Source organism: Sphaeramia orbicularis, chromosome 19, assembly GCF_902148855.1.
Source record: "Sphaeramia orbicularis chromosome 19, fSphaOr1.1, whole genome shotgun sequence".
NCBI lineage: Eukaryota > Metazoa > Chordata > Actinopteri > Kurtiformes > Apogonidae > Sphaeramia > Sphaeramia orbicularis.
In genome coordinates this window covers 38,175,283-38,202,369 of record NC_043975.1, presented here as the reverse complement: position 1 = coordinate 38,202,369, position 27,087 = coordinate 38,175,283, and the positions used below count along the sequence as shown (strand labels likewise).

General features: G+C 38.1%; 1 protein-coding gene across 1 annotated transcript in view; it reads right to left on the bottom strand.

Annotated features, from left to right (window-relative positions):
• ubald1a (UBA-like domain containing 1a) overlaps window positions 1–10,751 on the bottom strand; it is a 28,241-nt gene extending 17,490 nt beyond the window's left edge. The window contains exons 1-2 of the mRNA XM_030163504.1: window positions 10,453–10,751; window positions 9,748–9,807 (exon numbers count right to left, since the gene is read on the bottom strand). Coding sequence (XP_030019364.1) covers window positions 9,748–9,807; window positions 10,453–10,560 — 168 coding nt within the window. The 5' untranslated portion in view covers window positions 10,561–10,751. The remainder of the gene's footprint in view (window positions 1–9,747; window positions 9,808–10,452) is intronic.
• Between the last annotated feature and the right edge of the window lie 16,336 nt (window positions 10,752–27,087).

Here is a 27,087-nt window from a genome sequence, read left to right as displayed (position 1 = left end):
AACTGGAGGAAATGCTGACAGGAAGAGGTTTGGCAGACCCAAAGCCACAACAGAATCAGAAGACAAGTTTCTGAGAGCCAACAGCTTGTGTGATAGGCGACTCACAGGACAACAGCTTCAAGCACAGCTCAATAGTGGTCGTAGTAAGCAAGTCTCAGTTTCAACTGTGAAGAGAAGACTTCCAGTTGCAGGTTTGATGGGTCATGTTGCAGCAAGAAAGACATTGCTGAGACTTCAGAATAAGAAAAAGAGGCTTGCCTGGGCCATGAAACACTGCCAGTGGACTACTGAAGACTGGAAGAAGGCATTACGGACTGATGAATCCAAATTTGAAATCTTCGGTTCATCCCGCAGGACTTACGTACGCCGTCGAGTAGGTGAAAGGATGGTTCCTCAGTGTGTGACATCAACTGTCAAACATGGAGGAGGAAGTGTGATGGTCTGGGGCTGTTTTGCTGGATCCACGGCTGGTGACTTGTACAGAGTGAAAGGCATTCTGAACCAAAACGGCTACCACAGCATTCTGTAGCGCCATGCAGTACCCTCTGGGATGTGCCTAGTTGGTCAGGGGTTCATCCTACAGCAAGATAATGAACCAAAACATAAGTCCAAGCTATGCCAGAACTACCTTAAGAAAAAAGAACAAGATGGTACGCTTGAAAACACTGAGTGGCCAGCACAGTCTCCAGACTTAAACCCCATCGAGCTGGTTTAGGATGAACTGAACAGAAGAGTGAAAGCAAAGCAACCTACAAGTGCTACACATTTATGGGAACTTCTGCAACAGAGTTGGGAAGAACTTTCTGTAGAATATTTGATTTCCATTGTAGAAAGAATGCCACGAGTGTGTTCAACTGTTGTATCTGCCAAAGGTGGCTACTTTGATGAATCAAAAGTTTAGAATACATTTTGGTTTCTAAATCGATTCCATGATTCATATATCTATATATCTATATATCTATATCTTTATATATATATATCTGTGTGTGTGTGTGTGTGTGTGTGTAAAAACAATAACTACAGCTACCTGATATGACAGTTCTGCATTATTTGTGACCAACCTAATCAGGTATGATTTTGCAGTCAGAGTGACAGTGAAAAGATCAGAAAATCAATTTATACTTTTACTATTACTTATCATATTGATGAATGTGTCAGCTTAGTGTTTGTAGGCATTCTATACAGGGTGGGGAAGCAAAATTTACAATATTTTGAGGCAGGGATTGAAAGACTGTATGACCAATTAGTTTATTGAAAGTCATGAGAATTTATTTGCCACAAGAAAATGTGCATAATAGAAAATGTTTTTATTCTATGTGTCCTTCTTTCTCAATAACTGCCTTCACACGCTTCCTGAAACTTGCACAAGTGTTCCTCAAATATTCGGGTGACAACTTCTCCCATTCTTCTTTAATAGTATCTTCCAGACTTTCTCGTAATAGTTTTGCTCATAGTCATTCTCTTCTTTACATTATAAACAGTCTTTATGGACACTCCAACTATTTTTGAAATCTCCTTTGGTGTGACGAGTGCATTCAGCAAATCACACACTCTTTGACGTTTGCTTTCCTGATTACTCATATGGGCAAAAGTTTCTGAAAGGTATGTATAATAGTGTTAGGTATGATTATGACATCAATATATGTTTGGTTTCAAAACAATTGACGTAGTGCCTGCTGAGAAAAAAACAACTAAATGTTCATTGTAAATTTTACTTCCCCACCCTGTAATGTAAATGGAAGTGACCTTGTAACACTGGTCAAAGTCAAAAGACACTTAACCTTAATCCAACTTTTCCACTGAAGTTCCTAAACAGTACACACTAAAGGGTATTAGTGAGCGGCTCAGGTGTAAAGCTGTATACTGATGAAAGGTAACAGGCGCTGTACCCTCCCAAAATAAATTACAGCTAACAAATGGTGGGGCAGAAAGAAGTTGTAGTTACATGAAAAGAGGCTTCTATTCCTGCAGTATCAAGTCTGAACTGGCTTTGAACACGTTAGCATCAAGTATGTTTGGATGATTTTTCTGTATTGTCCAACATTCATTCCTTTTGGTTGGTTTTATTCTGGCATTCAAGACAAATGTCAATCAAGTCTGGTAAAACAATAATCATGAAGCAGCTGCCACGATTGACGATTTAGAGACAAATGAGGATGGATGCTGATGCCTTACTTATTCTGTTCTCATATGACCGAGAAGCCAAGATTAACATGAGAAACTGAAGTTAAACATGATCACAAGATGATAAGAAATGCTTCCTCAATGTATTAAATTACTGCCAGAGATTAAAGACAAGTCCTTCATGTTTAGTTAGGGTTCCAGGAAATAGAATTGGATGTTTTGATATGTTTTGAGAGTGTGTTTCCCAAATCTCTAACTTCAACAAACAATCCTGGTTTATTTGCAATCTGACAGCCTAACAACAAAGTAAAACTTTCACATTAATAGCTAGTACAAGAGACACCATTGATATAACTTCAGCGTCATTGATATGTGAGGCTTAGTCAATACAAAGAAAAAGTAAAAGTAAACAATAGATAACAAAAAATAGGTGAAAGAAGGAAACAGAAAGAAAGAAGTGAAATAAAGAGACAGCCTCAGAATGAGGAGAGCTATAAAACAGAATTAAATCAACACACAGAGAGAGACGCAGAATGGTAAATAGAAAAATGGAGACAGGGCAGGATGAATAAACCATTGCTGCATTAACTGCACATGATGCTGCCTGCCTGATAAATGTTTAAATAGGAAGGGTTCTTATGGTGTGTATGTAGCCTAGCATCGCCTTTTTGTTTTGGAGCTCTGCAGTGGGATCACATGCAACCATGACCTACTAACAAGAGATAATGAGTATTTAATAATTCCACAGTATATCTATTTGCTTTGGAAAGTCAAAGGAAGCATCTCAATTTGTCTAATGCTACATGAAGACAGACAGACGTGAGTGCCAGGTAAGCTTTGTAGTGTTTATTGCATAACCATCTACATCGACTACATTTACATGCGCTAAATATTCTGTGTTCTGCCCTTCTTGTGAAGAAGACAATATCTCTGCCCAGCCATTTACAAATTAGTACAAGTATTACTGTTACATGCAGCCATGCATGCAGCAAATAATGTCTTTTTCCACTGACTGCAGACTTGTTGAACCATGCAAACAGTCAGTAGTAGCTCAATATGGATTACAATATTCCATTACAATACTTAAACAAAAAAACACAAAGCTGTCCATATCCAAGTCTTTCATCATATTTAAAAAAGGTTCTCCTTCCAACCAGAAATAGAACCAAACACCCTGAATCTTTGCTAACTTTGCTGTTACTGATCGCTTTGGAAATGAGACATATATTTGAGAGAAACACAAAATTGACTGATCCAAACAGCAGGCAGAGGAAGTGTATAGCCTCAGTCATTTCAGATACAGTTAAAGTTCATAACACATAAACAGCAGGACAAATGTGTGACTTTGTGGAGATTACACTTTGCTAAATACACTAGGGGAGTAAAAAACAAACATACAAGCTAATCTGTCTGTTTATATGATCCTACCAACATAAGGGTGACAGGTGTGGCTGAACGTGTGAATCAACTCAAGTCGTTGTCTCCTCCCCTGCCCTCCTCACCCATGACCCCACGACCCTTTTGAGCTCTCCCGACTTCCACACGCCATAGGTCTCTATAAGTGAACGCTGTATACACACTGACATATATGTGTGCTCCAAAACTTAGTTGATCATTAGCCAGGCTGTGCTCAGTTTTAGTTTGTTTTGACACTGTACAGTAAGAGATGATGGACAAAAAGACCGAAGCATTCAAAGATCATAAAAAGAAAGCAGCAGAGACAGAACGAAGGAGAACTGGGACTGAAAGGAGCATACTGTATAATGTGCTTTTTGACCGGGTGAACACGCTGCTCACAAAACCAACAGGCTAACAATAGGTGTTCACTGGCTCGTTCCTGTCTAGAAAAGGGGAGTTTGGCCTGTCGACTGGTAACGGGCTGGCAACAGAAACTACTAGGCCAAAGGTCTTCATGTGCTAGAACAAAACATGACTGTGATGCAAACACTCAGGATCAGCTTGCCAAAAGTCATCTTTCCTAAGGCTATGTAGCCTATATCTATCAAATGGAGTTTTTCTTGCACTAATCTTGCAACATTTTTATTCAGATTTCTAATCAGTGTCAGTTTTTTTCTGAATCTATCAGATTTGAGTTTTTACATGCTGCCATAATTTATTTATCTGAGGCAGCAGCTGAAGCTTGGCTGAGGTTTCTGCACAGATATCAGAGCATATGCAAACACAGACATATTCAGAACATAACTGTTTAGAACAGACTTATATTTTGCTCCACACCAAGGAAAATTGCTCTGAGTTTGAAAGTAAATTAAAGCTTGGGAGTTAAACCATAAACTAGAGTTAGACCGATTAATCAATTTTGACAATTAATTAGCACAGATAGAACATACTGGTATCGGCAGAACTTTGTGGCCGATGGCTAACATCAGCAATCTCAATAGGAATTTCTGACTTTGAAAGAAAATTAAAGCAAAAAAACCCTAATCATTCCATATCAACTCACTATCTTTTTCCTGCAACCTTTAAAACCTTTAAAATAACTTAGTTGACCCCTACGATGAATATAGACATAAGAATAAAAATTAAAAAAAAAAAAAAAAAACAGGCTTAAGACAGGAAAGAAATAAACCAAGAATGTTGAAGTCAAAGTTCATGTATGTGAACCAGCAAAGCATAAGAGGACGGACAAGGACTGTATAGGTGACAGCACCAGAATAGTAGGACAAGGTACCGGAGGGTGATTACAGAGAAGTCAGCAGACCTGACCATGGCTGCCTGATCGAAGAAAAACAGGCCAGGGAGAGACAATGTGACAACACTGTGTGCAACAAGGTTCCCATGTGCTGCTTGTGTTTTTTCAGCCATAGGCCGAACCCTTGTGTGTGCCTGAGTGCACTCAGTGACTCTGAGAATCAGTGTGAAACCCAATCTTAAGTCCACCGCTCATAAACACATCTGGTCCTTGCAGCCATCCCACATGGATTCCCATTCCCTAAGTCCCTTGAGCCAAAGTTCCTGTGTGTGTCTGTGTATAAATGTCTGCACACACGCCTTTGAGACTGTGGCTATGGTTCTGGGAAGGCTTACTCCTGGAAACATGGAGGGCAACACGCTGGAACATGCACAGCACAGGCCAAGCCTCTTCAGATGTGGATAACTGCTTGGCATGACTGTACGACACACAGCAATACAAACATACACAGACACACACCTTTTAACAACATTAACAGATCTAGACATGATTAACTAAAAATCTTAGAAGGATGCACACCAATGGGATTAGAGCTGACACACAGACTCTTGGAATGATACTCTCATGGACAAACAATGGAGGAACCTAAAGTAGGTTTCACCTCATTGTGCTCTTAATGAACTCATGTTAAATCATTTCTGCAGGGGGATACAGAACACCTTGTGTCTATTGTGGCAGACACACAAAGGCACTCTGTATTATTGTATCTTCTACCCAAATTCTTGCTATTGCTCTGCTATTAGCCTGGCTCAGCTGCTGTGCGGGCCAACTATCCTTCCTCACTTGTTTTCATTGATTCCATACTGCCAGCTAAGAGTCAGAACATCAATGCTTTTGCTTTTACCTGACTCCTACCATCTTACATCCATTTCTCCATCTCTTGCAGTATAATAATAAAAGGAAAGGCTGAGGCACAGAGAAACCAAAATAGATGAAGATGATTTATGAGAATAATTATACCTCTGTGTTCTTCTACATGGGCTTACTGCGCTTCTGACAGAGCTGTGATCTTACATTCATGAGAAAAGTCCGGATTGCTGAAAATCCTTTTTAAGCCCCACCCGGACACTAAAACCAATGTTTGTAGTTACCAGAAACACCCACTCATACCAAGCCCTCCTCCTCTCTCCTTCTGGGTGTTCATATTGCCAGGAAACAGCCTTTAAAACAACCTCACGCCTACTTTTATCACTACCCTGCAGAGACCAATACCTTTTCGCAACGTCACTGACAGAGCTGAGTGCTACCCTTTGTAAAATTTAGGTTTCATTCATCTACTGCCTGATGCCAATGATGAAAGACAATTGCAGCAGTAGAAAAAAAGGTGATCATTCAAAGTGTGGAGCTGTTTTGTGGCTCTGTGGGCTGCAGTATGTAGGCCAGGCTGGGCCGCACTCAGCAGTAGGAGGAAAAAGTGAAAGTTTCACAAAGTAAAGAATGACTTATGTGACTCTAAAGGAAGAGGCAAGAGAATGTGAAATATTTGAAAGGATTATTTTTGTTACCCTGGCCTACTAAATACAATGCCACAGTCCTGACTTTACTGCAGAGCTCCCACAAAAGGACTTTACTAGTGTTTAATGGCTGTAACCCAGGCAGAAGTTACACACATGTAAAGCAGCTTTGTGGTTTAGTTTGTTAGTTTCTGAGCTTAGTCACATGATAGGGAGGGGGTCACATGTTCCCAGACAGCGGTGGAAGTCATCCACTCAGGCTACTTCCTTGTATGTGGTCACATGAGGATTCATTCATTTTATTGCGGCTGTTCACGCTCCGCACAGAGAAACATTAATCACGGAAATGCTTAGATTGTGAATAGTCAGTATTTTACCATCAACTACACACTGAGTGCACAAATAGAGAACAGGAAGTTGTTGAACTTTCCAGACCAAATCATTCAAAGATATCTATCTAGAATGTTCTTTTGTTTTCAGAAAACAAAACTGTTTGTGTTCATTTCATTCAGAACAGTGTTTACAACATATAAGTGGTGGATCACTTTGAGCAGCGTGAAAACTGTATCAATATTCACAGATTGAAACAACTTAGAATTTGTACAGGCGAATCAAATCGATTTTAGAAAAACCCCATCTAGACTATGTATGAATGAACAATCAAGAATGTGTTTTTAATATTTGATGAGAGAGATTAGTTTCAAACAGTTATACAAGTCCGACATCTTGTATTCCATGTGTGAGTGAGCATGTTGTTCTGGAGGTGGTGGCTGCTTTAAAACTGAAGCTAAACCAAACTGATAAGGACACATTTTGATTGCAAGAGTTTAAGATGAGACTTGAATGGTAAATTTATTTCTGGGACATGATGTTTTATGTCTGCACAGATCAAATACACAGTTACAAACTGAGGGAACCAAGAGCGACAAGGAGTATAAATAAAGTACATAAAGAGACAAGTTTGTGTATTCTTCATTCCCAGCCCCCACTCTCTGCTGTGAAAGGGTCCATTTTGGGATGTGCGAGTGCTGCATCCTGTCGGAATGTGTTGTGGTTGCTGTGTTTGTACGGGCAGGGTGTGTGAAGAGAAGCAAACTGTGGGCAGATGGGGAGGGGGAGCACAAAACACAGAGCACGTTGGATGCTGTGCTTAAAGCCTTGGTATCTATCATAAAACAAAACATTATGAGCTTTGATGGCTTCAGCTGAAACCACCAAGATAAATAAACAAGCTGCTCAAGACAGCGCCCACATACGGCTGCTATACGGTTCTCTCTGATAGACAGACACTGTACATAAATGCATACAACAACAAACAATCTTTAGTGTGCAAAGAGATTGCAGCTCTTTGACATCATGTGCCAAAGTACACGCACTCCCCTTCTGGTAAATGGAAATAATAATGACAGGAGATTTAGCTTAATCCCCCATCATTCATCGAATAATACAAGTCTGAATTGGTTATCTGGCCAACTAACCTCACTATGCGACATTTTATAGAGGATATAAACTGCTGACAAAGAAACAAAATCAGACTCGTGTAGGCTTCTATTTTAAATGCCATCCTACTAACTGAGGATGCAGTACAGCCTTGAACACAAACTAAGGTTACTGAGAGAAGGCATTCCTTTTCTTTTTTTAACAGTACTTCTTTGTATCAAACATAATTTCTCTCCATACCACATGGGGATGTTAAACATAATTTGCTACACAACATTCAGCCTCATTCATACTGCGGGCCTCTACAGCAACAATAGCAAAAACCAGATCACTGCACATTACCCATAAACTAACTGACCTACATGTACATGATGTCCTAACCTGCCAAGCTGCCAAGAGCTGCATGTCTACAGGCTATCTGCTAGGGCTATTAGGGTTGGGTTGAGGCTTCTAGCCAAAACAACAATCTTAAGGACAGGCTCAGTTTGTGTTGTAATACAAAATAATGAAACGACAGCAGAAATGTAACAGAATGTTGTTCATGCTTACTCTAAACTGAGGAGGGACACAGTGAACGCGTGCACAAAGTGGATTAGATTTGTATACCAATGAACACTGCTGGCAGATAAGCCGCAGAGAGGCTGGACACGCTGCCCTACTGTAGTACTGTTATGACTTGCATGCATATATACTGACAACAGTGAGTGCATGCACAAAATACAAATGCATCAATGTAACGTATGCCAACACAAACAGAGATGCAGACGTAAGCTGGCACACGCAAAAGAAGAACAAGGACTTGTGATTATGCAAGAATATTCCTACAACAGTATCACCACTCACACACACAATCTGTGTGCATTTGGACTTTCATTATCTAGTGTCTGCAGCAATCAACCTCAGCTCTACTTGGCACACTGAATTGGACAGCTTTTGGCTAATTGTTTACTCTCTAAATTAAAGTGAGACATTTCATGATCTAAATAGAAAAGTGGCACACTCTTATTTACTGATCACATGATAAAGATGGTCTGGTGATCCTTATTCTAATGAGACTGCGCTCTGTTCAGCTGAATGGTGATAATGTAATACATGCATAAAAATGTATACACAAAGTGCAATAAAACAAAATAAAATCACCTTTTTATTCCCAATCCCCTGTACAAATGCAGTAATAAAATTTTATGTTTAAGACGGACTATGCAGGAAGTCAAACACATACAACATGAGCTTTGAAGAAAAGCCAAAAAAAACTGACTGACATTTTCATCCAAATCTCCCTGACATCCATGTCAGGCTCTTCCACAGGGCAGCTGTTGCTTGCCATGCATGCAGCTGCAAACAAAGCCTTGTGTGCTGCTGCTGCTGCTAAAAGCACAAATACTGCTAGTGTTTCATAATGTTCAACCCCTGCTTGCCTGTGTAAGTGCATGCATGTTGAGTCTCCCACAGTCCTACTGCCTTCCACTTTACCCTACTCCAATTTGTCTGCTCCTAAAAGTCACCGATGTGTGTCGTGTCGTGGACAGCAACAACACAATCATAAGGGGGGAAATAGGCAAATAACCCATGGAAAATGCAACTGCTGGAGGGTCCATTTATATTTTCCTTTCTCCCTTTTTTTTGGCAGAAACCAAGAGGGGCTTCCTTCTTTTATCCATTTCAGCAAAAATAGTGAAAATGAGTTATTTCATCTTCCTACACTGATCTCTGTTTTCTGTAATCCATACGCACTTCGACTCAAGTGTGTGTTTCTTCTCAGTGAGGCTGCTGCTACATGCCTGCCTCTGTGTTTATTTCTGGAAGCTCACAACATGGCCGACATGTGCTTTGTTATTGTTAGTACAACATCATACCTCCTGGCTTGTACGGCACGTTTATCACCCTCCAATCCACCCAAAACTACACATACCCCTTAAAGAAATACCACCTTAAAGAGGAATTTAATGGGATTTCACAGACACAAAAACATATACTGTGTGTAGGGTTTTATTATCAACCCCATCGATTCGCACTCACCATTTGATGATGATGGCCATATGGAATATTTGTTTCTTGAAAAAAGGCACTGAGGGCAGTCTATAATAAAAACACAAAAGATAAATGACATTTTTTTTATTGACAATAAGGATCATTATATGTAACTCATGGCACAGAACATGCTTATTTTTAAGATGACAAACCCATACATTGAGATAAGTTAACGGCGAAGGAAAAAATGAATGTAGGCTAGGAGCTGGATCTATATTCAGTTCACCGCAGACTAAACAAATTGTGTGTCAAACTACTCTTTTGTAAGCCAGTCGATACACGGCGGTCATCTTCATTGCGTAATAGCCCTCGCTGGCCTCGCCTGTACACTGCTGTCATGTGTCGGATTATAGTATTTAATCTAGAGTACAGTCTAATTGGATATGCTAGCTGTACTCTTAGCTCTCCTGCCTTAGTGTATGGTTTGCTGAATTACTTTATATGTCAGAATACACATACAAGTTGTCTGTAACAGACTGAACCGACAACGGGGCAGCTAAAACGTAAATATAACTAACACTAACGCTTTGTTTTGAGCTATTCACAAGAGCCTCGAAAGTACCGAGACAGCCTGGTAGCTTTCAGTCAAAGCTAACCGTCAGACAGACATAAACAATAGCACCGAGGCTAACATTAACACGCCGACTGAGCCGTTGAAGCCTTATCATTACGCTTTTCTTCTTTCTCTTTTACCTCAAACTGCCAATGTGCCGCTTGCAAAAGCTGCTTTGCCTGGTCTGCCGCACAACCCGCCGTCAGGACGAACTGGTTAATCATGACTTGATGTTTAAGTTCATCCATTTTCGACGTAGCCCGTGTCCTACTCGCGGCGGCTGGCTCTGAAGCAGACTTTCGACCGTTTTTCCTCTTTTTTCCCCTCTTCACTCTAGTTGTATTCCTTTTTTCGCTGCCTCAGTCGTCCACCATTACAGCCGGTTGAGCAAACACAAATATTTACTGTAGGAGCGGTAGTGGAAGGAGCGCGAGCTGATTGACAGATGGGTTCGACCAATCAGGTGACAGTATCGCCGGTGGGATTTGTATGCTGCAAGCGGAGGGTCTCGGAACGAGGTGTCTTTAACTGTATAAACCAGGGTATTTTAACGTCTTAATATACATTAAATATGTTCACTTCGTCACCTTTATCACGCTTTAAGATACGGCTAATTAGCTGTATTGAAATCATGACTAGGCAGGCAAATCTTCACTCGGCAAATCTCAGAAAAGGGTTTGTTTTGGACTACAAGTCCCGTGAGCACGCGGTTTGTTTGTAGAGCTCCGGAGGGCAGAGTTTTGTGAATGACGGCCAGTCTCGTCCAATTCCCAAGCGCGCTGTGTCACTATGTTGCCAAATATGGTAAACAAATCCACCGTCGCCAATTATATCGCTCGGAGTTAAATTAGGGACAGACGAGAGCCACGGGTGCGCGTTTAGAAGCGTCGTGTCTGCTTTCTTCTCTCTGAAACCCCCTTTTCTACGCAATTCCATCAGTGCGGTACTTTATCTGCACACATCAGCGCGGTCTGTATTGGCACTCCGTCCTAATTACATCTGTGGGTTTTCTGTAGGGCTCTTCCTTGTTTCTTGCTCAAGGACACTACAGCAGTCCTGTTATGTTATAGTTAAAATAAAGAAGATTAATTAGATAGTCCTTGAAACACTACGCTTCACTCTGCTGGCCATAAATATGCCTACAGAGCTTAATTACCTCACGACTATAAATTACTAAAATCTATGAGCACACAATAACGAATCGTTAAGCACAATAGAACTATTTATTATTTCTAGTGACATTCTTTAACCAAATGTGGGCTAAAGAGAAAGATGATGTAATTTGTTGTCACTTGAATGAAAATGGGTTCCTGGAAGAAGATGAAATGTTGAAGGCAAAACAATACGACCTTTGCATTTCTATTGGCATTGGGTTCAGTGGGACACACATATATCTGGGTTACTGAAGCAGCAGCTTTAGGGCAGAGTACGAAAAAAAAAAAAGTTTTGATATCAACACACCGCTGAGTTGTGGGTAACTGCGCAGTGTAAACATCATTTTATCAATGGCATGTATGTAGATGTGTGTGAAAAATGAGGGAGGAGAAAGTAGTGGATGTAGAGACACCTGCCGGTAGAAGAAGGCCTCTACACATGCATGTACAGCACCATCACAGTAAAAAGACATATATATATATATATATATATATATATATATATATATATATATATATATATATATATATATACACATATATATACAGGATGGGGAAGCAAAATTTACAATATTTTGAGGCAGGGATTTAAAGACAGTGTATGACCAATTAGTTTATTGAAAGTCATAAGAATTTATTTGCCACAAGAAAATTTACATAATAGAAAATGTTTTATTCTATGTGTCCCCCTTCTTTCTCAATAACTGCCTTCACACGCTTCCTGAAACTTGCGCAAGTGTTCCTCAAATATTCGGATGACAACTTCTCCCATTCTTCTTTAATAGTATCTTCCAGACTTTCTCGTAATAGTTTTGCTCATAGTCATTCTCTTCTTTCCATTATAAACAGTCTTTATGGACACTCCAACTATTTTTGAAATCTCCTTTGCTGTGACGAGTGCATTCAGCAAATCACACACTCTTTGACTTTTGCTTTCCTGATTACTCATATGGGCAAAAGTTTCTGAAAAGGTATGGATAATAGTGTTAGGTATGATTATGACATTAATATACGTTTGGTTTCAAAACAATTGATGTAGTGCCTGCTGAGAAAAAACAACTAAATGGTCATTGTAAATTTTGCTTCCCCACCCTGTATTTATTTATTTATTTATTTATTTATTTATTCATTCATATAGGAGACCACTGTAAAATTATCACTTCCTCTGATTTTACCATTTATAGGTATGTGTTTGAGTAAAATGAACATTTTTGTTGTATTGTCTAAACTAACAGCAACATTTCTTCTAAATTTCAAATAAAAATATTGTTTAGCGCATGTATTTGCAGAACACGACACATGGTCAAAATAACAAAAAAAAATGCAGGTGTTTTCAGACCTCAAATAATGCAAAGAAAACCAGTTTATACTGATTTCTTATACTGATTTCTAAACAACACAATACTAATGTAACTTGGGAAAAGTACAGACATCAATTTTTGGTGGAATAACCCTGATTTTCAATGGCAGCTTTCAAGTGTCTTGGCTCTCCACCATTGTTGTTGGATGACTTTATGCAGCTCCTGGCATAGAAATTCAAGAAGCTCAGCAATGTTCAATGGCTTGTTACCATCCATCTTCCTCCAGAAGTTTTCAAAGTAGGTTTAGGTCAGGAGATTGGGCTGGCCATGACAGGGTCTTCATCTGGTGGTCTGTCATCCACACCTTTATTGACCTAGCTGAGGCAAGGAGCATTGTCCTGATAGAAAAAACAGTCCTCAGAGTTTGGGAACATTGTCAGAGCAGAAGTTGAGTAGTTTTCAAGTTATTTTTGGATTCCAATTACTTTTGCGGTACTAATAGCACTGTGTTTGCCTATTGTAAGAAGACAGTGATGGCCACAGTAGTGGTTTTTGTACTTCTTCTTAAATAAGACATGGATCAGGTGTTTATTAAGTAGAATAAGGTTTGCTTGTGTTGGAATTCAACAGACACAGGAATGGAATGGCTGTCATACATGCAGACATACTGATTTCAGAGGAAAATGCAGTGGTCTCTTAATTTTTTCCAGAGCTATATATATATATATATATATATATATATACATACAGTACAGGCCAAAAGTCTGGACACATCTTCTCATTCTTCGCATTTTCTTTATTTTCATGACTATTTACATTGTAGATCCTCACTGAAGGCATCAAAACTATGAATGAACACATGTGGAATTATGTACTTAACAAAAAAGTGTGAAATAACTGAAAACATCTCTTATATTCTAGTCTCTTCAAAGTAGCCACCCTTAGCTCTGATGACTGTTTTGCACACTCTTGGCATTCTCTTGATGAGCTTCCAGAGGCAGTCACCTGAAATGGTTTCCCAGCAGTCTTGAAGAAGTTCCCAGAGATGCTTAGCACTTGTTGGCCCTTTTGCCTTCACTCTGCGGTCCAGCTCACCCCAAACCATCTCGATTGGGTTCAGGTCCGGTGACTGTGGAGGCCAGGTCATCTGGCGCAGCACTCCATCACTCTCCTTCTTGGTCAGATATCCCTTACACAGCCTGGAGGTGTGTTTGGGGTCATTGTCCTGTTGAAACATAAATGATGGTCCAACTAAACGCAGACCGGATGGAATGGCATGTCGCTGCAGGATGCTGTGGTAGCCATGCTGCTTCAGGTTGCCTTTAATCTTGAATAAATCCCCAACAGCGTCACCAGCAAAGCACCCCCACACCATCACACCTCCTCCTCCATGCTTCACGGTGGGAACCAGGCATGTAGCATCCATCCGTTCACCTTTTCTGCGTCGCACAAAGACATGGTGGTTGGATCCAAAGATCTGAAATTTGGACTCATCAGACCAAAGCACAGATTTCCACTAGTCTAATGTCCATTCCTTGGGTTTCTTGGCCCAAATAAATCTCTTGTGTTTGTTGCCTCTCCTTAACAGTGGTTTCCTAGCAGCTATTTGACCATGAAGACCTGATTCACGCAGTCTCCTCTTAACAGTTGTTGTAGAGATGTGTCTGCTGCTAGAGCTCTGTGTGGCATTCATCTGGTCTTTAATCTGAGCTGCTGTTAATTTGCGATTTCTGAGGCTGGTGACTCAGATGAACTTATCTTCAGCATCAGAGGTGACTCTTGGTCTTCCTTTCCTGGGGCGGTCCTCATGTGAGCCAGTTTCGTTGGAGCGCTTGATGGTTTTTGCGACTGCACTTGGGGACACATTCAAAGTTTTTGCAATTTTCCGGACTGACTGACCGTCATTTCTTAAAGTAATGATGGCCACTCGTTTGTCTTTACTTAGCTGATTGGTTCTCGCCATAATATGCATTCTAACAGTTGTCCAATAGGGCTGTCAGCTGTGCATCAACCTGACTTCTGCACAACACAACTGATGGTCCCAACCCCATCAATAAGGCAAGAAATTCCACGAAGTAACCCTGATGAGGCACACCTGTGAAGTGGAAACCATTTCAGGTGACTACCTCTGGAAGCTCATCAAGAGAATGCCAAGAGTGTGCAAAGCAGTCATCAGAGCTAAGGGTGGCTACTTTGAAGAAACTAGAATATAAGAGATGTTGTCAGTGATTTCACACTTTTTTGGTAAGTACATAATTCCACATGTGTTCATTCATAGTTTTGATGCCTTCAGTGAGGCTCTACAATGAAAATAGTCATGAAAATAAAGAAAATGCGAAGAATGAGAAGGTGTGTCCAAACTTTTGCCCTGTACTGTATATATATATATATATATATATAAACTAATTAATAGACTGGAGACTAACTGAGTTAATTTCTTTGAGTGCTTTTAAGTCCAAACTGAGACTTCTTGCAGCTGACTCCATAACTTACACTTGTTTTTCTTTATCTGCTTGTAAATCTTATTTTGCTGAGTGTGTCTGTTATGTATTTTAACATGTAATCCTGTAACTGTGTGTTGTATTTGCTGCTGCCCATCTTAGCCAGGACTTCATTGTAAAAGAGGTTCTCAATGGGATATTTGCTGGTTAAATAAACGTTAAATAAATAAAACAAAATAAAATCATTTACAAGAAAAGCAGATTCAGACTTGTTAAGCACTCATTAAACATTTCATAAGATAAAGTAAATATTTCACAAAAGTAATTTAGATCACCATTTGTTTAAAATTCAAATTAGAGCCACTAAAGCTGTAGGGGGAGTATAATTAGATTTATTTAAATAATTTTTGTACATTTTTATAGTTTTATAGGAAATTCCAGTATAGTGTGTGTCATTTTGTTGCATGTCAAAGACTCTAGCAGCATCTGTCATACTGAAAACTGGCTCCAACATATTGTGGCTTGTGACCAATATCAGGAAATACATAACCAGCTGACCTAGGTGAAAAAAAAAAATTAAACGTGAAAAAATTTGAATAAAGTCTGCAAGGACACAAACAGTCCTATATATCTACGTACTGACTAATGAATAGGGTATCTACAAAGATGGGTGGGGTATCTGGATAAAAAGTTGTGGGCCAGTTATTATACCATTTTAACAGTGAGGCGAGGGGAGTCCAATTAGAGACAGGACTAATACCATATTAGGAAGAATGAGGAATTTACAGAAGAAAGGCAGAAGGGAAGGGATATGCGTATTTGGTGTGATCTATTTCAAAACCTATGTATAATAATATAAGAATATAAACATAAGAACAAAGGAATTTTATATGCAAAAACAAAACTGAAAACCTTTAAGTACAATGCACTGAATCATCAAACAAACAAACAAAAAAAAAAAATCAAAGAATCAGGTAATGTATGAAAGAACTTCCTATAAAATAATCACTGTCCACTGTCACAGTCTACTTCTACTTCCTCCAAGACAACAATACCAGGGTTCAACAGGCTTAAATTGTGAAAGAGTGGTTCAGGGAGCATGAAATGTCATTTTCACACATGGATTGGTGACCACATCGTGCAGACCTGAACCCCACTGAGGATATGAGAGATGTGCTGGAGACTTTACACGGCGGTCTGTCTCTCCATCATCAATCAATCAATCTTGGAGGAAATAAAGAATGCAACTATGGACAGAAATAAATATAGTGATATTTATTCTGACATTGCACAAGCATTTCATAACATTAACAATACCACAATGGTGCTGTCAGATGAAATATTATTTGCATTTTTTTTTGGGGGGGGGGGGTGGGGGGTGGCAGTGTTTAAATATTTGAAATTGTAACTGAACTGAGAAAGAAAAGTAAGTAAAAAATGAAATATTCCTTAATCTACTCAGTGTTAAATAGTTAAATGTTTTCTTTTTGATTTTGATTATGTCAAGTTGCATTATTTCTGCTAAAGTTTGTTGGATTGGCTAGTAGGGTTGTATAAATGCAGGTTTGAGCTTTGTTGCAGGTTTCTGTTAATTAAATTCCCTGCAAAAGTAATGCTATTAATAAAAATGAACAAATCCATTGCGTAACGACAGCTCTTTCATCCTGTGTAAATGTACTGTATTGTACTGTATGAGCTATACTGTATGCTTTGTTCCTCTTAAAGGATGGTGGACGCCTGGCAACAATAAGAACAGCTGTTCAAACATTTACCTTCCTTGGTAGTGAGCCTTTAGTCAAGAACCTGAACAAACCCGGAGACATTTTGAAAATGAAGCCTCCTTGACAGGATGCAACAGCTGGCCTGACATATTCAAGTTCTTTAGGTGTCACAGCATAGATTTTGCCTCTCATCCATTCTCCTTGCCCTACAGAGTATGCCAGCCCTTGTCAGGATCCTCCCCTTCAAATCTTTAACCTCAGAAGTGTTGACAAAGGCTTTTTAGGGAGGGAGAAAAATAGTCACAACTGCATCTTAAATGTCCTTTGACTTCTTAACATAGCATAGCCTTTAAAAAAAAGATCACTACAATTGATTTCCCTTCATCCATAAGCAGCAAGGTGGCTGTAACTGATCTGGTATTTAATGGTTCACTAATGTAGTGTACAGTATGTGTCACATGTAGAATTAACTAAATTAATATTCAGATAAATTGGCATTTTTTTCACATTTTGATAAAAATTCAGGTAAAATGATTAATACATTTGGTCAAAATCCCCTGAAGTCCCATATATGTATATAGCCCGTAGAATTGATTTACTTATTACTATTACTATTACTGATTTTGTATTGTTTGTTTGGTTTTTGAATGAATGTCAGTGTTGTGGGCATAGTTTGAATTACAGGGGTCAATTTTAATTCTTCTAATTTCAAGTCAACTCCCATTCTCAGTGTAGGAATAGTTTAATGTAAAACAATTTCATTCAATTATAATTTTCTAAGCAGATAAATCCCTTTGTTTCCATTCTCATTTTATGGTGAATAAATTGTGCTGTAGAAGTCCAATCAGTGACAGTGTTGTGCAAGTTTACAATTCACATAAACTAGTTCAAAGTTCACTTCATACAGCAGTGGTTCCCAACCTTTTTTGGCTCGTGACCCCATTTTAACATCACAAATTTGTGGACACCCCAGACATTCAAAACAGAGACATTTTTCTTTTGGAAATGTCTTAGCAGGTCCAGGTGGGTGAAGAAATCTTCCCATTCTCTGTTCAGTCTGGTTTTCTGGCTGTGACTGCAGGTTGAAGGGTAGTAACACACACAGTCACATGATTGGGTCAATCAAGATATGCCCTCTCAGATATCCTGCATTTTATCTGAACTCTATTTTTATTAGGAAAAGTGTGTGGTGTTTTAATTATAATGAAATATCTATTGAATCATTGAAAAATATTTTTTTATTAGTAATTTTTTATCCTTTTTGTTAACTTTTATTTTTATCAATTTTTAGAAATTTCAGGCAACCCCATTTGAATTCCAGGCAAAAGGTGTTGGAAGTCTGTGGTGTATAAGGTGAAGAGGAAAGGGGAAAGCACAGTCCCCTGTAGAGCTCCTGTACCACTGACCACCACATCAGACAAGACACTGCCCAGATGGACAAACTTTGGCCTGTCTGTCAGGCAGTCAGTAATCCAGGAAATGATTGAGCTGCTGACACCCATCACCTGCAGCTTCTCACCCAGCAGCAGAGGCTGGATGGTGTTATAAGCACTGGAGAAATCAAAGACCCTATCCCTAACCCTAACCCGGGGACCGGAACCAGGCAGGACATCTTCCACATCACCGGTACTCTCTCCAGACTCAGGTTCAGGTTGTACAGCTGTTCCAGTACTGAAGACAGCTGGGTAACACAGGTCTTCAGTATCTCGAGGGAGATGCCATCAGGACCTGCAGCCTTCTGCTGGTGAAGTGTCTCCAGCTGTCTCCTAACCTGGCCTGTAGTCACTGTCATACAGCAGAGGGTGCTGTTGTCTTCAGTGGAGGAGGAGGAGGAGGAGGAGGAGGAGGAGGAGGTGCGCACACAATATAGAACATTTACATCACATGCAAAACAAAGCTAACCTTAACTCATAATTAGAATAGTTAAAAACTTATGTATTTATTTCAATTTTATATTTCCTAAAAATAATAATCCATTATAAATAATCTGTCACTAAAGCTTGTTGATAGAATTTTGATGAACTTAAAGGAAGTTTAGATACATCATAATAACATAGCAACAGGAAACGTAGACCTCCCACTTCTTCAAATATATTGTGAGGAATGAAATACCATAAAGAATTGGGTGTTTTCAGACATTCTTTTAACCATTTCACCTTAAAAGTATAATTCAAGTCCTTAACCCTTTCATGCATAGTGGTCAGTACAGTGGACAGCTATTCTACAGCTGTTCTCTTGTATATTCATGGGTTTTGTTGTTTTAGTTGCATATTACCCAACACAGTGGACACTTATGCACCATCCCATACACTGCAGTTCATACCATTACTGTGACTTTGCTGTTCTTGATAAACCTGACCTGCAGTAAAATGTTTGACTGCAAATGAATTGCTAATTGTTATTAGACTGTATTTAATGTAATTTAATTTTTTTGCACAATATCTCCCTGAAGTGAGTAATAACTAGTATTAGATTATGATAAAATGTGAGATAACAGATTAGCTGCATCAAAAATGTTTTTATTTCATAGTTTTCACACAGTATATGATATTGCATTTTAAATGTATGTTTTTCTGCTTCAAAATTAAACACATGGGGTCCAGATAAGTGGACATTTTTGTAGCTTCATGAAAAATGGGTTTATTAAAAAAAATTCAATTGCATTTTTTTTCATGCCTAATGAGGAATAAAAACACTCAGGGAAAAATCTTGACTAAGGTTCTCATAACTCATGTGTGAAAGGGTTAAAGTCCAAGAGTTCAAAGTCACCTTCCTCTTTGGTCTCCAGACAAGATTTCCTTCTTCAGGTGATGATGTTTGTTTTTCCACACAAAGTTAATGAAGATGTTATCAATGCCTTTGCAGGTTGAGTCCAGGACAGTAAGAGAGAGAGCAGGATAGACAAAACATGATATACTCCCTCTGCTTTGGTTAATAGAATCCTTCCTATGATGGAGAGGTCTCTTTGGAGCCACATGTTTAAAATGGATTGGGTTTTGTTCATTTTGGGAGAGAAGTTTAGAAACTGACGTTCTGTCGGGTCCTAACAAATATGAATTCCAAGATATTTAACACAGTTTTTGACAAGCATATTATGCAAGATTTGATCCGTAGTTTGAAATAAACACAGGATATAGGTATTTTCATTCTAAATAAGGTAAAAAGTGTTTGTTAGATTACAGGGCAATGCAAACACTGTATTGTGCACTTACATTGCCATATATCAGCTACTGTGTGGAAGTTTGGGGTAATACATATAAGAGCAACACAAAGCCATTGTGTCTCCTACAGAAGAGAGCTATCAGGATTATTCATAAAGCAGATTATCAGGAACACACTAATATATTATTAATTCTGGATTATTGACATGGCATGAGCTAGTCAAGCTACAGACATTACTTGTTATGATTAAAGCCAAAAGTAAAGCACTACCAATTAAATTACAAAAAATGTTTGTCTTCACTTCAGAGAATGAAGAACATAGAAGGAAAGGTCATTTCAAGCACCAGTGTGCACGGACAACTTTGAAGCAGATGTGTGCATTAGTGGTGGGCGTTAAAGTCTGGAATTCTCTTTATAATGAGCTGAAGGACTGTAAAAACATATTCCAACTGAAAAAAGTGTATAAAGACAGAACAATGAGATCATACGAACAGTTACAAGTTTTTACATTTTGCTTTATATTTGTTTTTGCATCTTGTGACATATTTATTTGCTTATTTTGGTCTGGTACCATAATTGTTTTGCATCATTTCTTTAGGTATATGTTGTACTTCTTGGATATGTAGTTTTGCACTTGGTTTTGTATTGACTTGTATTAATTTTTTTGTATTATCTTTGGATGCATTTTGTTTGGTTTGTCTGACTTTATACAGTATGACTTTATAGCTAGTTGTGTATAGCTAACCATTAAAGCTATTGTTATTTAGAAGGGGGCAGGAAATATAAGATTTTCTTCATCCAGCTCCTTTTTGTGTATATGTTTGTTCACCTGATTATTGAATGTCTGCTGATGAAATGCACATCCATGAACAAAATAAATAAATAAATGAAATGAAAAGGATTGTTTTCACATTTGGATTTGTTCAGTTTTAGGCCTGATGCAGCTGAAAACATGTCTACTAGAGATATAGCACATTCGATCTGTTGTTTATGCCTTTGGAATAAAGCTGTGTCATCAGTCATTTGAGTTATTTTTATCTCTTTTTCAAAAATGGTTAAACCTTTAAGGACCGGATCATGGAGAAGGTACAATGAAAGTAATTCAACAACAATCAAAAATAAATAAAAAAAAAAAAAAGAAAAAGGTGAGATGGGACAACTCTGGCGAACGGATGTCCTGACAGGGAATCTTTGTGTTGTGTATGGGAATAACAAAACACTGCTGTCAATATTTGTATAAAACATTTCAACTGTTGAAACAAAGTTTTGACCAAAACCAAAAATTTGGAGAGCTTTTTATAAGAGACCGTGTTCTACAGTACAAAATGCTTTATAGAAATCAAGAAAGACTATGAGGGCTTCAGATTCAATCTGGTTAGAATAATTCAAGAGGTCAAGAATAAGTCTTGTATCAGAGCTAATGTGACAGTTGGTCATAAAACCAGTTTGAGTGTCACCTATGATCTCACTGAAGCCCTTTTTAAATGTTTATCAAAAATTAAAGACAAAATTTTATAATCAGTGTTTAAGAGTGTGATGGGTCTCCAGTTTTCTATTAATAAATGGTCTTTCTCTGGTTTAGCAATTAGGGTTATTAGAAACTGCTTCATAGTTGTTGACATTTCTTTTTTATTCAAACATTCCCAAAATAATTCCATTAAAGGGTTTTCAATAATGCTCCAAAAATACAGATAAAATTCAACAGGAATCCTATTGATGCCTGGTGACTTCCCGTTTTTCATAGATTTAATTGTATCTAAGATTTCAAGTTTTGTAATGGGTCTCTCACAATTTTGTTTAAATTGCTCGGAAATAGAGGGGGTGAAAATTTTCATTGAATTGATAAATTCTCGCAATCATTGGTTCAAAAATTAGATGTGTAAATATAACTGTAAAAGGAGCTGACATATTTTGAGATCACTGAGGGATTGGTGGTTATGTTATTGTTAATTTTAAGAGATACTACAGGGTGTCCCATAAGTCTCCATACATAGGAGACATAATACATATGGTTCTAACATATATTTCTTTATATTTCTTCTTTATAGTTCTTCAGCAGTGGAGGACACGCATTGAAATGTGTTCCTGACAAAATGGCAGTCATATAGAGCATATTATATAAATAAAAATGGTTTATGTCAAGAAACGTTTATTTTTCCTATGCATGGAGACTTATGGGACACCCTGTATATTATTTATATTACAGTTTCGTTTCCCTAAAGAAAAGAAGTAACTAATGTTTTTCTCTCCCTGCTCCAGCCATATTGCTTGAGATCTTATGAAAGCACCTTTAGCCAAGTCAATATATGGGTTGTCTATGTCCTCTTTTAATTTTTTCATTTTAATTTGTTCTTCCTCTGATAGGGAAGATTTCAAAAGTAAGGTATTCAATTCAATTTTAGTTGTAGAGCCCTATAAGAGTGTTTAATGTTTGGTTGATCTTTGCAGTGAAACATTTAGCAGGGCCTTAATGTTTACAAGTCAAGCAGAGATTGTATCTCACTGGCAGAAGCTTCTCAAACCTCTGAGCAGAAAGTGTGTTTCTACTGGGTGTGCACATCAAACCTCCTTTACTAAATCCATTACTGGAAAAAAAACTAAAAGTAATTTAATTACAGTAATATGCACTACTGCCCAGCACTGCCTACAAACAAAGTGTAGATCAATCAAATAAACCTCTATGATTACAGATATGTATGTATATTTATAGATGGGTACAGACATGCATTTGAAGTTGATGATTGTACGAATAAAAACACTGTGGGTTTGTAGCACTGACTTTATGTACAAAATAAAAAATAAAAATAGCTGTATTTTAACCCTCCCGCTGCCCTCTTCTCGTATTGTGTATACTACCCCCACCCCTGCACATTTGTAGTCAAGTTAGAAGCTCTGATTCTTTAGTTCTGTAACAATGTGGCAACAGACTGAGATGGAAACTGTATCTCTGGCTCCATCTTATGGCAGTAATGAGGAAATACACAGACAATTCCAATACCAGTGGGGTATGGATATGAGTGGCTTCGTCTGTTATTCCTCTATAGCCTTCCTTTCTGCCGCAAATTAGATTCATGCCACCAAGACGTCATTTATTCCTGTTTTGACACTGGATAATATACAACATAAATATTCAGTGGCTATTTAAACGCCCAACAAATACTGTTTTAAGACATATATGTCCTCTCACCTCATATCCTGTCTAGTAGAATAGTACTTCAGTTCCACTCAGTCAACAGGAAGGAGGCAGAGGCCATAGAAAACCCTGCTGCTGTAAGTAATCTACTCAATACTCAGACTGAAGCAGACTGTTCTCCTTTATCACAGGAGGATGATGATTGTAAGGAGACACTGTCTGCTGCCTCAGAGGGATCCAGAGGACCACACAGGTCAGAGAAGTTTTTTTTTTTTTTTTTTTATGTATAGCTAAGAGTAATTCTATACCCATTTACATGGCATTCTTTTGTGGAATTTTGATTTTAACATGAGATTGTGAAAAGTGATGAGAATAAATGATTGGATAACTAGCTTGTGCATTCTAATCCTTTTTACCAGAGCACAGCTGGAAAACAGCAAGAGAAGGGTCCAGCAGCAGGTCAAAGGTCAAAGGGAGATTTACAATAAATGCCAGGTTAAGTCTTCATGTACAACTGTGATTTTAAATGCTATATGTTACATGCTGTATGTTTGAACAGTTATCAGTCAAGGAGCTGCATGTATTGTGATGTATACTGTCATTTTCAACACATTAGTGACGATACTTGGATGTTGATGCTGCGGAAGGACTTCCAATGAAGATAATCCCCTTGGTTTTGTGTGCAGGACTAATAATGTATGTTCCATCTACACACACTATTCCATTTGGAAGACCAGCAAAATGAAGATTATCACTGATCACAGTCTTACATTTGCTGCATAATGTCGCTAACATTATTTAGAATATAATTTAGGATTTAATATAGAGTAAGATTGAAATGATAATAATAACCTTTATGTCAAACATAGGTAGGAATAACATATAAAGGTGAAAAAAAGAAAAAATAAATTACAAATTTAAACAGAACACTCCAAAATATTGAAGGTAATCACCAACAAAATAAAATTAATTTACATACTGTACAGCTATTTCACTGTGGCTCTTTAACAACACTTTATGTCTGAAATGGAGTAGGAAAAGGCAAGCTTATATTGTCCAACCCCAAATACATAGAAATTGATGAATAGATATTCATCAGGAAATGACAGCGTATCTATTTGAGGTCCAAAAATTCTCTTTTAGTGTAAATTACTGCGTATTAACTGTGCTTTTAGAATAGAATCTTCATTTTTGTCACACATGTTAACATGCACCACACACCGAAATTTATCCTCTGTCTTTAACCCATCACTAAATCCTAGGTCATGCATCACACACACTCCGTGCTAGGAGCAGTGGGCACACCAGGGGAGCAAATGGGGGCAGGGGGGGATGCCTTGCTCAAGGGCACATCAGCTTACAACTCTTGCCAGCCCAGGGAATCGAACCGGCAACCACTCGGTCACAAGCCAGCCATCTAGGCCATGGTTTTTAAATCTATGGGATCACGTTTTTCCAGACCATCCATATCTAACAGTGTGTTTCGGGTGGTAGGAGACAGGTGAAACTCTGGGTTTCTTAAAGAAAAGATGCCAGCGAGTAGGTTGGCATGGTAACACACTCAGGGTTTGACTTACCTCTCTGGAATGGAAAACCCCTAGTTTCCCTCACCTCAGGGTTAACATACTTGTAGTTTTCACATAACGCGCTTTCTGGAACAGGCCCCTGGTTTGTTTTGTTTTTTGTGGAGTTCTTTTTTATTACTTCTTTCTTTGTTATTATTATTATTATTATTATTATTATTATTATTATTATTATTATTATTATTATTATTATTATTATTATTATTATTATTATTATTATAAGTAGTAGTAGTAGTAGTAGTAGTATAAAAGCCAAGTGACTACTGTGTGCGTGTGTGTGTTCGTGCGTGCGTGTATGTGTGTCTCGGGATTCACACAAAATCCAGACAGAGAAAAAAGTGGTATATTGTTGTGCTTATATATTGTTGATTAGTTAGGAGATAAAATAGAAAAACTATTTCGTACTTTTATATATTTGATGAGTGTAGTATAAATCCACTAGGTGGCAGTGTTTCTTTGTGATTAAGTTGCTTCAGCCACCACTGGTTTACACTCTATAAGAACAGAAAGAGCGCAGCAAGTGTTTAATCCCAAAACTATATACAAACAGTCGTTTTGCTTTGTCTTTATTAGACTGTGCGTGTGAATTATCTGCTGTATACAGCTGATTTATACAAATAAATGGCATGTGAGCAACAATATTAATCTTTCATAAATATATGTATTTTATTCAACAAATCGATGTCCCACCCTTGTGCAAAGAAAATATATTTCTCTATATATTGACAGTCAATATATTACTGACTGAAAAATGTATTACTGTATAATATATATTGATATTTAAAATATACAGAATAATATATTGTGTCAACATATTTCGTATTATATTACAATATATTGAAAAATACATAAGGAATTGCCGCTTTCCATATATTGAAACATATATGACAATATATTTACTTATATATGTAAATATATGTCATTATATATTTAGTAATACACTTCATAATGTATGTATGCATATATGCATATATATATTGTCTAGTGTATTACTAAATATATGTAATTATATATTTAGTAATACACTTCAAAATATATGTATGTATATATACGTACATCTTTTTCATCCTATGTTGCCAAAATGAGTAAGGAGGCATCTTATTGAGCATTTTTTTTAGTTAACACTTTTTTCATGTATATCACGATGCATATTTTCATGAAATATGTTATTATGCATACCAAGTAATGTAAGTGTTGATAAATATCTGCTTTATGTAAACTTGTGTCAATGGAAAGAAATTGAGTTTCAATAAAACTATATGTAAAAAATATAGGGCAGTTTTTGTCTTCATTGCAATATATGTTTTATACTTATCAATATATGGTTAAAGCATATATTGCAGTATATTGGAAAATATATACACTACTTTCCCATATATGGAAATGTATTTTTTAATATAATGCATTATATTTTTCAATATATTGCCATATATTTTTGTTTCATAAGGGCAGTCGGTACACTTATTGAAACAAGTCTGCAGGTATCTGCACTAAATTCTCAGTGCTTGTATTTGATTAACAAGAGCACCTGGTGTAAATTAATTTCTGCAACAAACGCGCGTAAAAGGTGAAATGATACTCAGTAGAAACGTCAATAGGTATTTTACTTGTCACTCATGAAACTTAAACCCTTATGGCAGTGAAAAGAGGGTGGTGGTGGTGGTGGTAGTGGTAGTAGTAAATACAGTCTTTTCAGCTGTGGAAGTGTGCTTTCTTTAGGGTTGCAAAATTGCACCTCAAGCGGGACTTGTGGCGCGTCTTTTTTCAGCGCCAGCAGGGGGGTGGTGACGCGCGCCGCACAGGTCACATTTCAGCCCGTGTTTCCGGGACAAAGATGCAGATTAAGAGCAAAGGGAGGAGGATGGGTGTTTATTGCAGTGCATGTGTGGCGCAGTCTCTCCGTGCGCATGTTCATTAGGGCGCTCCTTTTGGTGTGCGTGCGAGCGTGCGTGCGTGTGTGTGCGTTTGTGTGTGTATGTGTGTGAGCAGGCCAAGTGGAGCTAAATAGATAGATACTATAGAGATAGATGGGAGAGAGGGAGAGGGAGAGAGAGATGAAAGTCAGCCAATCAGAAATCCCCCTAGGCGTTTAAAGGGATGGTGGGCAGTCTCTCGGGCTTTATGAGCTACTTATTTTACAACCTTCAACTCATTCTCACGTCTTGACCTCCCATCGGCTCATCATCATCATCATTCAGCAGCAGTAGCAGAGGAGTGGAGCGTTGTTTGGATGAGCAACGGCCTGGTTCGTGGTATTAGTAGTAGTAGAAGTAGTAGTGG